Raw genomic sequence first — 16,234 nt, forward strand, 5'->3', positions numbered from 1 at the left:
ACCTGTTTCTCATTCTGAGCAACAAGACACAATGGTTAAATAGTACTGGGGTTTTTTGATTGGTTTTGGTGAGCATGGTCCGAAACACTGAAACGGACAAAATTTAAACATTGTCAATTAAAACACCCCGAAAATATATACAATTACGAAATCAAACTGACATACAAAAAACTATCATTAATTATATTTTTAAACCTCAGGATAATCTTTTAGATGAAATACTAACATTATCTAAAGATCCCCTTTACACTTGGGTAATGAAATAGAATAATTCAACCGAATACTAGGGCTACTTATACATCTGGATAAAACTGCCTCCGGCGCTATTGGAGCGCTGTCTTCTAAGTATGCAAAATAATCTCTTGACGATATAAAGAGGTATTTTCGAAGTCCATTCACAGAAATCCAATAAATCTAACCAAAATGGCACAAGAATGCCCGGCTAGAATAGAAATCGTTATTGTTTCGGTATTGGTAGTGGCCGTATATAAACTATTCCACCAGAAAAACTGATTTGAGTAACTTTGCTGGTCAACTCTGTAACCGCTGGCAGTTTTGTCTGCAACAGGTTCTGCGTTCCTCACCTCGGTGGGACGGACTTGGCGCTCACACAGACATGTAAGCGATGCGAGATCGAAGGCGCGGGCTTCCAAATGTCGTATTTATCTGAGAATCCAGTGAGTGCTTTCTCTGCCAGTGATTAGCCGGATCTGCACGCACAGCAGGCAACAAACAGTCCGCGATCGCACAGTATACCAGCTGTGCTTCCACCAACATGAGCGGACGGTTGTAACAACAGGCGACAATAAAAGAAACTCGCCCGTCCCGTTGTTTGTCACGGGTGACCCCCACAGGTGGGTTGTACTGTTTTCCACGTGACATCTGATCGATCGATAAACTCTGTGACTGGGTGTCGGGTGATTTTGTCCTTACCGTCAATAATTAAGTCCATACAGGAGTTGAGAGGCTCTAACACGTCCACAATACCACTCGGATAGTACTTGCTCCGGAAGCAGTGAGACCATTTACTCGGTTGTTTGTCAGCGATAGCTAGTCGGTAGAACAAGCTGGACATGGGACAATAGCCGAGGGGATCAGCCTTTGTTGAGGCACTACGCAATGAATGTTGCGCAACGTCGAACTCCGATACGCCCTACGAGGAAATCTTTACTTGGATTTGCATGTAGCCAAAGGCGATGCGGTCCTTTGTTGTGCCATTATGTGTGATCTAATGGAATGTTTCTTGACTTCAAAAAAGACTTTTTAAGTCCATGATTTTGGGGAACATTTGTGTAATGACCAACGAATTTCCTGAAGGTGATTCAGTGTGAATGTTCGATCTTCGACAGACACTTGGACGTGCAGATGAACGTTTAAATTGAAGGCAATGTATTGACCCAGAAGGAGATGGACCATGCGCCAAGAAGGTAGTGTTCCCTGGGAAGATACAGATAATAAATCAGTCAAGTCTCTGTCACAACTAACGACATTTTGGGTATATGGTAGCAGAATTCTAAAACCGTTTTCAGATTAGTTTTCAGTTTGAAACACGGGTCCGTCCAAATATATTGCTATTCCTTGTTCCTTTGGCATCTGCGACAACCCAGACACGTAACCTACCCCGTCTTGATACCCTAGTTGCAGGCACTGACGGGAATGGTGATGACGTTTACGAAATTGGAAATATGAATTATCGATGATATAACTGTGGTAGATCAATCTTGACGGTGTTCAGCCCGCCTTTCGATACATTGTTCCCATGTCACGGTTGCATCTGTCAACGGGCACGGCATCTAACCAAGTGATACACCTCAACGGTAGCTGTTGTCATTCAGTATTTTGGTCATTCCAAACGTAACTATCGATTGTCGTACAGTAAGACTGTACACAGTACGTGCAATCACCTTCAGCTCACATGTGTACATGTCAAACTGGATTACAAGGTAATCAGGGGTAGAACCTCATGATAAACTTCGTGTGTGACTCATTCGTATATAGTTCTGTTGTTAACTTAAGTTTGTAAATTCAGTAAACACATGTCACCTAGCCTGATTTAAAATTCCAAGTTTTGAGCTCATCAGATCAGTGCTGTGATTTCATTCCCTAAACTATTTGGCACTTAATGGTCGATGGTCGGACGGTAAATGGAAAAGGTGTTAATATCAGTGTTCACTAAGTAGCCGAAACAATATTCTCAGTGAATTATATTAAATATTGTCCAGAAACAGGAAGCCACAGGTGACATCTGGCATTTTACCGTGAAACTGACATCGCCACGCTGACCTGATGGAGGATCTCCATGCTAGATTGGAGCACGAGTGTGAAATGTACATATCCTGAAATGTACACGGGGAAAACGTGTGTCCGTGAAATATACAGCACCGTGGGATATTGACAGCTGAACGAGATACTTCTTTCATTAAAGAGACCATGAGTGGAATATTGTTTTTTTTGTTAGGAAATCGTGTTCACTCACGATGTAATAGAATGGATATGTGTCACAGGTGGAATTGCCAACTGGCCATGGATTCTATCGAGGTTATTTTACGTCGCAATATAATGAGTGTCGAAACTTCATGAATAGATCACTCGTAGCAATAGCTCTCAAAAAGCAATAAAATATTTTGATCAGTGGCCTGTTAAGGTAGCATTGTGCAAAGTTTGGTATTTTGGCAAAACAGAACAAGCTGGCTCTGGAAGGTGTGAATCTTTATTTGTCAATGTCTGTGTGGACCAGCTGTAGAATTACCAACAGTGATCGCAGCATTGGATATATACGAGGATAAACATGTTTAATCCGGGAGAAATAGCCAACAGAAGAAGGAGGAGAAGGGGTAAGTGATTTTCTCATCTCTCGTAGTGTTCTAATACCATGGCAGCGCTTCGTGCGCAGCGTTGAACATCGCACGAGAATCACGTGCATCTGCAGGGATATCGTCGACTCTTGTACATTTCGGTGTGCACGACGGTGTCTTCAATCACCGACGCCCTTAATCTGATATACATGTATCCCCTTACTGATTCACTGCTTCATCTTTGAGTATCACACAAAGCTAATGCGAATATTTGGTGTTGTGGGGGTTTTGCTTCTTTTTAGACGAGTAGTATATATGTCATTGTGTATACTACTAGACGTATTTGTACTTTCATTTTTACAGGTGAAATTTCATTAATACTTTGTTCATTTAATTTAAGCATATAAGATTGTCTATTTAAATTCCAAATTCAGAAGTTGTCAAAAGACACGTGTATGTAAAACCTGGCTTCGACACTATGGTGATGTGAACCCATACGTTTGGCCTTCATATTAACATTTGTCTAATTATTACCTAATGCATTAAACATCATAATATCAGGAACCAGATTACGACCGTTTGCATATGTTGTTTATGACACAAAAAGACAGAGGTAAATATGTCCACCCCGAGCCTCCGCGTATTATTAGTGGACATTGTCCAAAATGAATAATTTAACACGAACACTTTCATGTAGGTAAACATGTACGTATGATAAAGGGCCAAGATGTTTCACATCAGTACTTGTGGCAACGTTTTGTCAGACCCGTTAGATGGAGAAACATTTCCATCACAGGTACAGTTGGTTAGCATTGCACCTGAATGTGAAACCACATTAAACGACTAGCGATAAATATCACGCTTGGACTGGTATATGAAACATCGCTAACCCTTCTGGAAACTGTACAGGCAACCTGTCACTGTGTTGGTGCACTCGGTTTTGGGCTTGTGTTTGTCAGAGAGATGTATCTACTTTCTATTTGTGTTTGTCGGAGAGATGTTTCTACTTTCCATCTGTTCCTATCCTCAGCTTCAGTCAGTAACTGAAATGATTTTCATCAACAGTCAACGTGATAGCGGTGGTCTGTGTATATAAGTAAAACTACCTCCTCACCTGCTGCTGTTGTTGTGTAATGGAACGAAGGTGTTAGATTTAGTACATTATAAAGCTAAGCGGTTTCTTTATCAACACCTTGCATTGTTGTAGTTTCGACGTCATTTAACAGCTGGGCGCTATGTGGAGTTTGGTGAATGGGTGCTTATTAACGACTGATACAGCCAGTGCTTCTTTGAGTGAGGGTGCTACCCACATGGTCCTCTGAATCCCCACTACCGCTGGTTAATACTACTTGACATAAATCTCTGGAACCGAGTCAGAATATAGTCTACATAGGGGGATAGAATATAGTCTACATAGGGGGAATGTCGATCATAGACACACACATATACAACACGTTTATACTTCATAAAAGATTACGACTTGAAGTTGATTTACAGAAACGATATCGACAAAAATATAAAGGAAACTTGTAGGTACAACAATAATATTTGAAACTGTTGGTTCTGTGTACTAGATGTCATAAGATTTGCGTCCCACGGTCCACACACGGCTGAGTCCAGAGTACCTGCTACACCGAGCCGATGCGAGGTTATATACTACCCATCAAAAGTTTAGACTCACTTAAAGCACTCTCTACATGTTATGTATTATATATGTGGCTACATCAAAGGTGAATTTCTCCACAAACTTGGGGGAATAAAATTGCAAACCTTATGCAGATGAACTGCACGAGGATCAATCATCAAATTGCTGAAAAACATGTGCAAATATTGTGCATGTGAACAGCTGCATTTTGCTGTAAAGTTTTGTTAAGAATTTCACCAATTTTCACTGAGTTTCATCATTTATTGAACTCATGACAATATTCTTTTCAACGTTACGAATTTGTTTTACAATACATCAGTTCATGTGTAAATAGTACCTTTAAACAGTATGGAATATTTTGCAAAATCTAGTTTAGAACAGTTGACTGAAGTAAGTGGCTACATTTACACTAGTGATGGGTAGTATATTTTATGAGCTCACTCATTCTTAATAGACTCCCGAACCAGGAACGTGTTTGGTTGTCTCATCAATGGGTCTTCGGTTACTATGTTATTAGCTGAATGAACCGGCGTCTGTTGTCGGGCTCAACGTTGTGCACAACGTCTTTGACAACCGATTCATCTGAAACAAGACACGTGACTAGATTAGTTCCATGTCATGTTCGAAATCTAGTTTGTTTCTAATTGGTACAACAGGAGGCGATTTGTGTACAACGTGACTTAAACCAGATTAACACGCTCAATCTGTCACAGAGCTAGAATCATTTGGTTGTCACAAATTCATAAGGCGTTCAGTATTTCTCTGAAGTGGAAAATCTTTAATGCATATCTTAGTTCGATTGTTTAAGTATAATAACTGAAGGGTAGTATACCGACTTTGTTTTTTATGTCAGTGAAAATGAGAAGAACTGAGGTTATATTTGATTATGTCATTTAACCATCACTCATTCCTGATTTCCTACAACAGTTTTGAAAATGTAATACATGGTTTCATGGATTTACAGTTACATGACTGGCCCCTAGATATTTTAAATGAGAGTTGATTTGTGCCGAGAAACAAATTACCCATAAGCGAATTTTGCTTTTAATGTTTTGAATAAAATCATATGGAAGTTATATTGAGTGTTTACTAAACAATAGCATGTTTCATCTTTGTATAAAACATTTCTGAAAGTATTTGGATAATGTGTTCTCGTATAGTGACAGCTGGTTAACATTGTCGTCAAGTACTTTCACTAGGTGCCAGACAAACCATTATCACATGCCCCATGACGGAGGGTTTTATCGGTGGTCAGTGACGGTGTCAGGACAAAATCAATGTGTTATCCCATGTAGTTCACACATGCTGTACCATATGCTAGCTGAATGGGCGAGGTAATGTGAAGACATGTTGACGATACGGCCTCATCACCGTATAGCATGATAAAGTTAGTGCCCGAGACGGGTTGTATGTACGTGTGTGTACTGGGCTTGATTAACTGTGTCAGGTGGTTTCATTAATGCCTGGCGCTATGTGAGATGGCTTGATTGACGACGTGATGCTATTATTTTTCAATATCCCTCCTACTTGTTGGCAGGTCACAAGAATATGGCTGGGGGGAAATTATGTGATGTGACTCATGCTACAGGAATCTTCCTAGTAGTTGGTCAAATTTTCTTACGGTTTGACACTGTAAGGTCGCTTGATGAAAGACTTCACACAGTGAATCAGCTTGATAACGTTTGGCACTATATACGGTGGCAATATCACACCATGACTCTGTCATGTCAACAATCACTGGATTGTTTGGTCCAGACTCGACCGGTACCGGACCACCTCCATTCAGCTTGAACATTGCTGAGTGTGACCTTAATCAACAGTACCCCCCCAAAAAACCCCCCAAAGCATGCAAAAGAACAAAAACACCCCTCACCCCCCCAAGAAAAACAAAACCAAAAAACCCCAAACAAACAAACCCAAAAACATACAAAAACAAAAACCAAACAAACAAAACAATAAAACAGCAACAACAACAACAACAACAACAACAACAAAAACAACTGAAAAAAGAAAAAGGTTAAAATCACGAAGTTAAACGATGCTATGTCAACATCTGCCTCCTATCAACAGTTATGTCATTAAACAGAGGCGTGTTAATAGGTGTACGATATTTGATTTTCACCCTGTCTCTGAATGTGTTGATATGTTAAGTGTAGAGCGGACATCATGGACAGTAGTCACAGATACTGTTAACCGACGGAAGGATAATGTATAGTTAACTCCACAAACGAATACACGAATGGTTACAATGTGTAACATGTCTGATTACACCCAAATCGAATATGTCGGTTGTGATGGATGCTCACGTTATCAATCACTAGTTTTATAAATCAGAATCGATATTCACAGGCTATAATACTGCAAACCGCCTGTTAAAAGAACTTGCATTCCGTTTGCAGATGTAAACGTGGGGTTTTGTTTTTCTAACGGTAAATATCCAACCAAATCAGAAATCAACGAAATGTTTCACCATAGGCTTTGGTTGTCATAAATACTTCATTTAATTAAGACGATATTAGGTTGCATGTTCGTTGTCCAGTTTCACGAACCAGCAAAATATATGACAGTGCTGAAATGACATTTGCATCGACAGTAGCACATCTCAGCCTCTGGGGTAATATTGCTTTTAATAAACTGACACTCTTTCCCAACTGTACGTTATATACGAGCAGTCCTCGCCCTGGGCGTCCTTTGTCTTGCACGTAGGACTAACTAAGATCAATACCAAACACCGAGCCCTCCGAGACATATCAATAACTGTTTCTACCGACACCCCATCTTCCATCTTAACAGTACACGCCAAGTGTCACTTGGTCAAACACACCGGGTCTGTACCAGAACCCAAATACATGTACCAAGGTATTTCTTAATCGATTTTTAGATAGGACAAAAATCCATGTTACAATAATTTAAGAGAGAAGGAATTATCAAAATCTGTTTAACACTCGCCGATACTAGATATATATCCTGGTTTGTAGATGGTGTTACTCGTACATCATGATCCTATTTATCAATATAATGAATATACAAAGGGTAGTGATAGTGGACCCCAAATCGACAACATTTAGTGCCCCGAGCGTCGTAAGTATTTATTTTGTGTAGATGTATCAGTTGTGTGGTTAGAACCTCTGTGTATGTTGTGGGTTGTCAATATTGATTGGATGGATGTGGGAGTCAAGATGTCAAGATGTGATGATATTCCAGGCACACACGAAGCAATATATACGGGCCTTCCCACTTGGTGACGTCAGTCACTCTGTATGTCTATGATGGGCATTAGGAGAGATGTACAGTGAAACTAAGAGGATGTATTGCATCCAGCCTCACTCACTCACCCACAGTATTGTTCTCATAGGCCTAACGGTGGAGGTCGCCGACGCCTATGATCAGTTATCTTCGCATTATGACGCACGCCATTAGGCTTCACACAGGCTTGTGAGATTATTTGTATAAATGCGAACATACTTTGGATTTGCTTCGCTGCCTCAGTCTAATGGTTTATCATAGCCAGGAACTGAATACATGTATTACGATACGATGTTTTTCGCATATCAGTCCTCCACTTGATCTAGTGTTGCTCCCATCGACGAGCTGACGAAAGTAGAAGTAACGATTCCTACACACTCTCTTTCAGAATGAATCTTTCTGTCTCAGTAAACAGTCACATAATATCGACTGCTTGGGCATGTAATCCAAATAACTGACACATTCTAGCATCAAAGCAATTATTCACAATCATATCTAGGACGCGTGAAGCCAAGGAATAGAACAAAGGAATTGAACATAATCAACGACATCAACTCAACCAGTATCAAGTGTAGTGAGTGAGTTTAGTTTTACGCCGCACTCAGCAATATCCCAGGTATTTGGCTGCGGTCTGTAAATAATCGAGTCTGGATCAGACAATCCAGTGATCAACAACATCGATGAGCATTGATTTACCCAACGGGGAACCGATGACATGTGTCAACCAAGTCAGCGAGCCTGACCACCCGATCCCTTTAGTCGCATACGACAAGCATAGATTACTGAAGATAAATTCTAACCCGGATCTTCACGGGTGTATCAAGTTTAAGTGAACATACGAGGTTATTGCGTGCCAGGAGATGTCCATGGTATTATTATTTTCAGTTTTACATTAAAAACACAAAGTGAAGCCGATTTCGGATGGGGTGTTTATGTCCCCCAGATCTCCGATACAACACGAGTGAAACTCAAGAACAAGTTATATATCACCGACAATTGGACCAACCCAACGACACACATAAAATCGCTATCTTCCGTACAAAGCAGCCACAGATGAAGATGTTCAAGTGAGATGCTCCTACTGAACAGCTCCATCATTTGTAATCCTCAATTACACCAGAGACGTATATTTGGTGACCGGGGAATTAGACAGGTTTGATAACACGGCATCCCTTCGCCCATATCCTAGATGCACAATTAATACACATCTTGAAATGGATGCTGTTTCTGATTTCCTTCTGTGGAAACACTTCAAAGCATCGTAAATTAACCTTTCCTATTTGCTATCGTACCTGTGTGTGGCATTTATGCCACTCGATCCGCCGCTGTGAGAACAGTTTTCCAGGAATTGAAAGATTCTTTGTGGTGCTGCTATTCTTCCTACTCCATAGCATTGGTTTGTCGCTATGGGAATTGCTGCCCTTACCCCAGCATTAATGTGTTCGACTGGAATCAAGTGTGTGAGCGTCTCGACTTATTCAAATCATGTTCTCTTCATATGAATTTAATAACAGTGACTGTGTCATTTTTTGCAAATTCCGAATCTATACAACAATTCTATACATTTACTTGAAATACGTGTAATGATTATATACTCGTGGAAACGAATAAGGGAACACATGGAAGTAAAGTGTTCCTTTATTCTCTTCAAGATTTCTTCACTCTGAGTGAAAATCTGGAAATAAATAAGGAACATTTGTACTTTCATGTGTTCTCTTATTCGTTCCCTTGAGTATAATAGGTAATACAGCATATGAAGAAAGGAATAGTTTCACGTTTTGTATAGTATCACGTTTGTCCAACATGTTTCTATCATCTTCATAACATTACACTGAAACGCACGATGTATGCTCCCACACAATTGATGAAAGTGTACAAAATTAAACCTTTCTCTTCTTTAGGCTTTTTTACATAATTCAAGAAATAAAAAAACGATTTGTATACATGTTTACGCATTTGTAAATGTTTAAATCGTTTGGTATGAATAATAATATTATATGGATGGTTTACGTTGTATGACTTCGACCTGAACAGTATTGTTCCCTCATGCAATAGGCTGCAACATCTGTGTGTGACATATAATACAACTGTTAATTAACGGTAGTTTATGAGTTTATTTCCCTACATTTACAGTATCAATGATGATGACAGTGTTGTGTGTGTTGCGTCAGTGCAAAGGTGTCCAGGTGTCGAAGTCTGATAACATACTTTTAGTACTGTATAATCGATATCAAGTGTTAAAACAAACAGGACATGGCGCCCCGTTTGCAAACACACAGATCTGACTGTGGACGAGAAACATGTGTTTCCGTGTCACAACGCTTCGCTGGAACAATGTCTTTCCTTCCGAAGACACCATCACCTGGGAAACTTGTGTTCGGCGAAATACAATTTCTAGTCTGGGTTAACAGGTTCATGCACATGTATTCGAACCCTACTGATTTCTTCCAGTGGACGTTTTTGTGATAAAACCTCTGACAGTATCTTATGAGAAACCCGTCTAAAATGGGTATTAAGGTAATGTGAGACCATTCAGATCAGCTCAACATGTGACAATGCGTATCATTTTTATGTGGTTGTAATGTGAGACCATTCAGATCAGCTCAACATATGACAATGTATATCATTATTATGTGGTTGTAATGTGAGACCATTCAGACAAGTTCAACATATGACAATGTATATCATTATTATGTGGTTGTAATGTGAGACCATTCAGACAAGTTCAACATATGACAATGTGTATCATTATTAGGTGGTTGTGATTTGAGACCATTCAGATCAGTTCAACATGTGACAATGTGTATCATTGCTCATGGTATCAACCCCAGGTTTGCCTGAACGAAACTCGAATCCATATGCTCACTACAGTAGCCTAGCTATTAATGGTATATTGCAGCCAGTCTCGTCAAATCACATCTTCTGTCTGACCGACTGACTGGATCCCACGCTCTCCTTTAGCCTTTCAATCGCCCAGTCATTTGTCATGAAGGTTTTGACATGTTACCAAAATGTTCCTGGCAAAATATGCCAATTGCAGACTTACGTTTAATGCATTACATACAATTAGAACTCTTTATATCTAAATTACATATTCTTCATGCGAACGTAAAACTCATCAGTAAGTGTTTTACATCAGGTTAATTATGAATCAGTGCATATGGGCAGCTTGTAGGATCTTGTGAATACAGAGCTTCTAACGCAATGCACCGAGGTCTTCAAACTAGCGAGACGTCGAACCTGTTATAACTTCGAGATAATCGTGCATTCGAGATAACGAGTTAGAGACATCCAGGCTGATCAAGTAATACATAAAAAGGTCACATACACGCGATGGTAAACTGAAATTGTGTCGCGGGCAATACTCAATAAACGTGACTGATTATGTACATTATTATATGTTACATATACCATGTGTTGCATGTAGCAAATGCATCTGTTATCTTGGGCATAATAATATGCCACGACAAGGAATGGTAATGTAAGTGGAACTGATGACATTAAACTGATAAAGAATGGTATAACAATGGTAAAGGGTAGCATACTAATAGTATGGGCACGAGATACAATAGCTAAATATGACATTACAATGCAAAAGGATGATATTAAAATAGGAAAGGATAACATTAGAAGACTAAAGGGTGACATGAGCATGGTAAAAGATGGTATAAAAGTGGTAAAAGCAAACAACTACAATCTTAAAAGATGACATTACAAGGTCAAAGGATGACACATTATAATGCAAAGGTAAAGATTACAGTGGTAAAGGCCGGTATATACTTGGTAAAGGATGGCATACAATTGTTAAATAATGACATTAAAGTGACCAAGAATGGTGATATAATGGTGAAGGGTGATAAAATTATGGAACAGGCACACATTACAATCGTAAAACTGACATTACAATATTGAAGTCATTGCAGTCATAAAAATGAGGCATTACAATGTCTAGACGTTTAACTATGCTAAGTATACGTCTTGTACACAAAATGTACTTCAACATACCAGCTACATGACGGCGGTATGCTCCAAACCTAACACTTACTAGGAATACTCCTGGGTATAGACATGCAGAGAATCACGTAGTACAAACCACATTAATTAAGTAATACGCATCTGTGAGCCATTACAGATACGTTGGCGATTTACGTGTTGTAGTCGATAAATAACTTCCGGAAATTCATTGGATTTCCTACTGACAACAATTATTGGTGACAAGTGATCCGTACCCACAGATTGTTTTTATGGTTTTATGGTTATCACCTTTGTTGACATGACACTCTGTTACAAAATATAATTGAAACTGTAGACTGGCTTCAAGCGGAAATGTCCGTACCATGTGATGTCATCATGACACTCTGTTACAATATATAATTGAAACTGTAGACTGGCTTCAAGCGGAAATGTCCGCACCATGCGAGGTCATCATGACACTCTGTTACAATATATAATTGAAACTGTAGACTGGCTTCAAGCGGAAATGTCCGCACCATGTGAGGTCATCATGACACTCTGTTACAATATATAATTGAAACTGTAGACTGGCTTCAAGCGGAAATGTCCGTACCATGTGAGGTCATCATTACAATATATAATTGAAACTGTTGTCTGGCTTCAAGCGGAAATGTCCGCACCATGTGAAATCATCATGACACTCTGTTACAATATATAATTGAAACTGTAGACTGGCTTCAATCGGAAATGTCCGCACCATGTGAGGTCATCATGATACTCTGTTACAATGTATAATTGAAACTATAGGCGACCATATATGAAACATTTGGCGATCCAATTACCTTTGTATTCAATCAGCCCCGACAATAAGCTTGAAGTTAAGGATTTGGTTGATATATGAGAGCGTTATCATTAGAGAAGGTTTAGAGAAGTTGACCCTGCATAGTATTGGACAAGTTTCCTCAAAACCCCCGTCTCCTCGACTACTGATTCCCAGTCATCAGTTGTAGCTACCGGGAATGTGGAATGAGAAAAAAGAAGAAAAACTCCACTCTCTCGATAATGAAACTCTGTAAAACGTGAATGTGGCTGATGCGTGTTGTATTTGGTGATGCTTACTAAAGGCATCACTGCACTCAGTACCTCCCCGCTAAGTGGACTAACTGACACACACACTGCGTCGGCAGCTGTTGGCGATCTTAGTCACAACACCTGGCTAAGACCACAATGATATTAATATTCCATGACGGAGATACATGACACATGTTAGTATGATAGACAGATGTATGATATCATTGGGGGTATGTGTAATAATCAGTCATCTGTGTCTACGGTACACATTTTAACTGAAACTGCTTTTAGTCGGCGGTCGTGTATTTGAGTATTTCTAGACAATACTCAACCTCTCCGACACACGCACCCCGCGACAAAATCCCATCAAGTCTTAAGACATGCCATGCTTATGGACCATTCACCATTCTCTTTCTAAAACATGTGTCATTTCGGATATCGATTCACTCATAATTTGTTTGGTGAAATTGTCTTTATTGGTTTATCGGGTCAAAACTGGCTTGTTTAGAGCCCATCGTCGTGTGGAGGGAGTACTGCTGCCCAGACAACAACCCTTATCCTATCTCATGTAAGAATGTCCATCTCTGATTGGTTCACGTGACTTTGAACAAATTACCATGTATGCTCGGTGCACGGTCGTACACCCCCCAAGCTGGTATATATCTTTGCGACTGAGAATAGATCATTTATACCCCGCTACATGGAAAAAGCCTGCATCCACGACAGCCAGTGAACAGTGAACCAGTGATTCGGATCGACTAGTCAGTACCATGCTAGTAAAACTGAATTAGTAGGATTGAATTTCAGGTTGTTTTAATGTTATATTGACATAATGAGAGATTTTAACATTCGTTGAGGTAAATTTGTTGCAGCATTATGATTCGTGGTGTACAGAATTTTATGCGTCCCTCGTTAGGTATTATCCTAAAACCTAACACGGGACGCATAAAACCCTGTATACCCCTCATCACAACGCTACAACTTATAATATTTTAACTGCTGGCTGTCTGAGCGGCAGCTGCATCCTATACGGTGTCGGCCCGGGAAAGCGAAATTTCAATATTCCCTATTCCCGGTAAAGCGAAAACCAAAGTTGTGCTAGAAGTGCCGCGAAAGCGAATTGTTATGAAAACATCGGATTACCGTATTTCAGATTAGCGCGCGACCCCAATACTCGATCTGCTAGCCTCTTAACTGAAATGAAGTTTCAGTTGTTTCAAGTTTCAGCACTTGATCTATGACAAGTTTAAGCATCGGTGTAGGAAACCCCTCCGAGAAAAGAAGTATTGGAGCTGTGTAGTAAAATTTGTTTGTTGTTTGACTTATTTGACTATTTTATTTAATCCACCGTGCAAAGACGGTTGTTCAAGCAGATGTCACTAATTCTCAGTTAACTGGGGCAATTATTGCTGTCGCCGACATGTTGGCTGTCGGTGTTTTCAAATTTGATGTTAAATCTAGGTGTATCTGTGCAGGTATTCTAAATAACACTAAATTTACAATAAGTATCAACCTTCATTAAGACATTGATTTTTCTTACAATATTGAAAAATATGCTCGACATCAGTAGAGATTTTTTAAGCAAGTAATCATACGTTACCGTTATAACTCAAATCTAGCATCCCATTAATAGTCTTCATCACTGTACATTTGGGGTCCGGAGGTCTGTTGTTATACATGTGCCCCAAACAAGCATTCTGTATTTATTCATCTTGCCATAACATTATTCATTACCAGAACTAATTTACGTTACTATAATTTACGCTACCGCCATATTTGGAAATTTGGAAAGTTTCAGGAAACTTTTGTGTTTTGTTGTCTGGCATTGCCGAAATATCAAATGTGAATCAAACTTTGACAAGTGAAAGTAGTTTTAGGTTGTTATCGCCCTATATATATATAAGTAGCGTAAATTACATTGCGGCAACGTAAATAACGTCAATGAATGCTTCACGATGTAAGGTGTCTATGCACGATATTTTCAATTCCACCTCACCATGATCCATCCATGTGACTTATCGGTGAACAGTCTGTGGCTCAAACATTTATTGTTATTTATATATTAAATTTCTACCATGACTACGGTATCAGACGACGACTCACACTTCTTTGTTTTTTCTTGTGTATTGAGAGTCCCGGGAACGCGAAATTCAGTGTTAACTGTAGCTTGACCGTTCCCGCGAAAGCGAAACCTAAATTGAGGAGGTTTAGTCCAGATTTCGCTTTCCCGGGCCATAACCTCCTATACAGCGGGACATGTCTGCCCTCTCGCATAGTGCAACGTAGAGAACACGAATGATGTGTGTGCACTAATTAACGTCACATAAAGTTATTGACTCCGCTCTCAATCGAACACAAGACAGCCGGGGGGACACGCAACCTTATACAAGGAGGCGCAGGATTACATGTGCAATCACGCTTCCCATTGAGTCGACCACTTGCATCACGATATGATATAGACCACGGGACCATATTACGATTTCTAATTGGAGATAGTGACGCAGTACAATTCACCATGAAAAACCACATCCTTGTGCTTTGTTCAGATCATTTGTCACGCCAAACATTTATCAAATATCACGTACTCCGTTTCACCGCGTGTCATCTAAGACCCGTGCCAGATATACCCCGACACTTGACGTAATTTCCATAGACTTACATGTTATTTCAGTGTAGCATAGATAATTTTCATGAAGTGAGTTTAGGATGGATCTTTGTAAAATTTGACAGGCAAATTTGAAATCATCTCTGCTCTGTGCACATAATTTTAGTTCAATTTTCCGGCCACTATTTAACTAATGACATCACATTTATCAACTTACGTATGCACAATCCGATAAACCGACATGTTAAAAGAGTTCACGGCACTGTACATATGTTGATTAATTTTTTTGCCATTCTATCTTACGATAATTACATTCATGAAAAAAAGTATTTATGCTACACTAAATTAACATGTAAGTCTATGGAAATTACTTCAAGGGTCGGAATACTTTTTGCACGACTCTGTAATGATAGGAATGTAACACGTGTTTGTTACATTGACGACAGAGGTGGGGTAGACTGATGGTTAAAGCGTTCGTTCGTAAACCTACAGGAACGGGTTCGACCACCCCTCGTGAGTGCAATACGTGAATCCCATTTCCCATGTCCACCGTCGTGCTATTGCTGGAATATTGAAATTCACTCTCTCCCTCACTCATCCATACCCTCCATACCCGCCAACCTACACACTCACTCACCTACCCACCCACTCACTCACTCACTTGTACTCACCAACCAACTCGCCCACTCAATGGTCCACAACTCTCTTATAAAAGTACTAGAATCTGTACTTTACTGAGAAAGTGTAACATGTGTTACACCATACAGTTGTTTATCTGGTACACGTCTTACAGTGTAATTTCCAGGGCGTTATTTTGTGCGCCAATGTGATTCATCCTTGACCTACAGAAAGCCTTGCAGAGCATCTGTAACGGATTTTTCCAACGATCTTGTTACAACACGTCATACAAGGACAGAC

The 16,234-nt window shown here is 39.8% G+C and overlaps 1 protein-coding gene across 1 annotated transcript in view; it reads left to right on the top strand.

Annotated features, from left to right (window-relative positions):
* The first annotated feature begins 797 nt into the window (after positions 1–797).
* Positions 798–16,234, top strand: part of LOC124262554 (short transient receptor potential channel 3-like) — a 215,569-nt gene continuing 200,132 nt past the window's right edge. The window contains exon 1 of the mRNA XM_046697076.1: positions 798–2,834. Within this exon, the coding sequence (XP_046553032.1) occupies positions 2,789–2,834 (46 nt within the window). The 5' untranslated portion in view covers positions 798–2,788. The remainder of the gene's footprint in view (positions 2,835–16,234) is intronic.

The sequence above is a fragment of the Haliotis rubra genome, unplaced genomic scaffold (assembly GCF_003918875.1).
Source record: "Haliotis rubra isolate DU_JTF1 unplaced genomic scaffold, ASM391887v1 Scf12, whole genome shotgun sequence".
NCBI lineage: Eukaryota > Metazoa > Mollusca > Gastropoda > Lepetellida > Haliotidae > Haliotis > Haliotis rubra.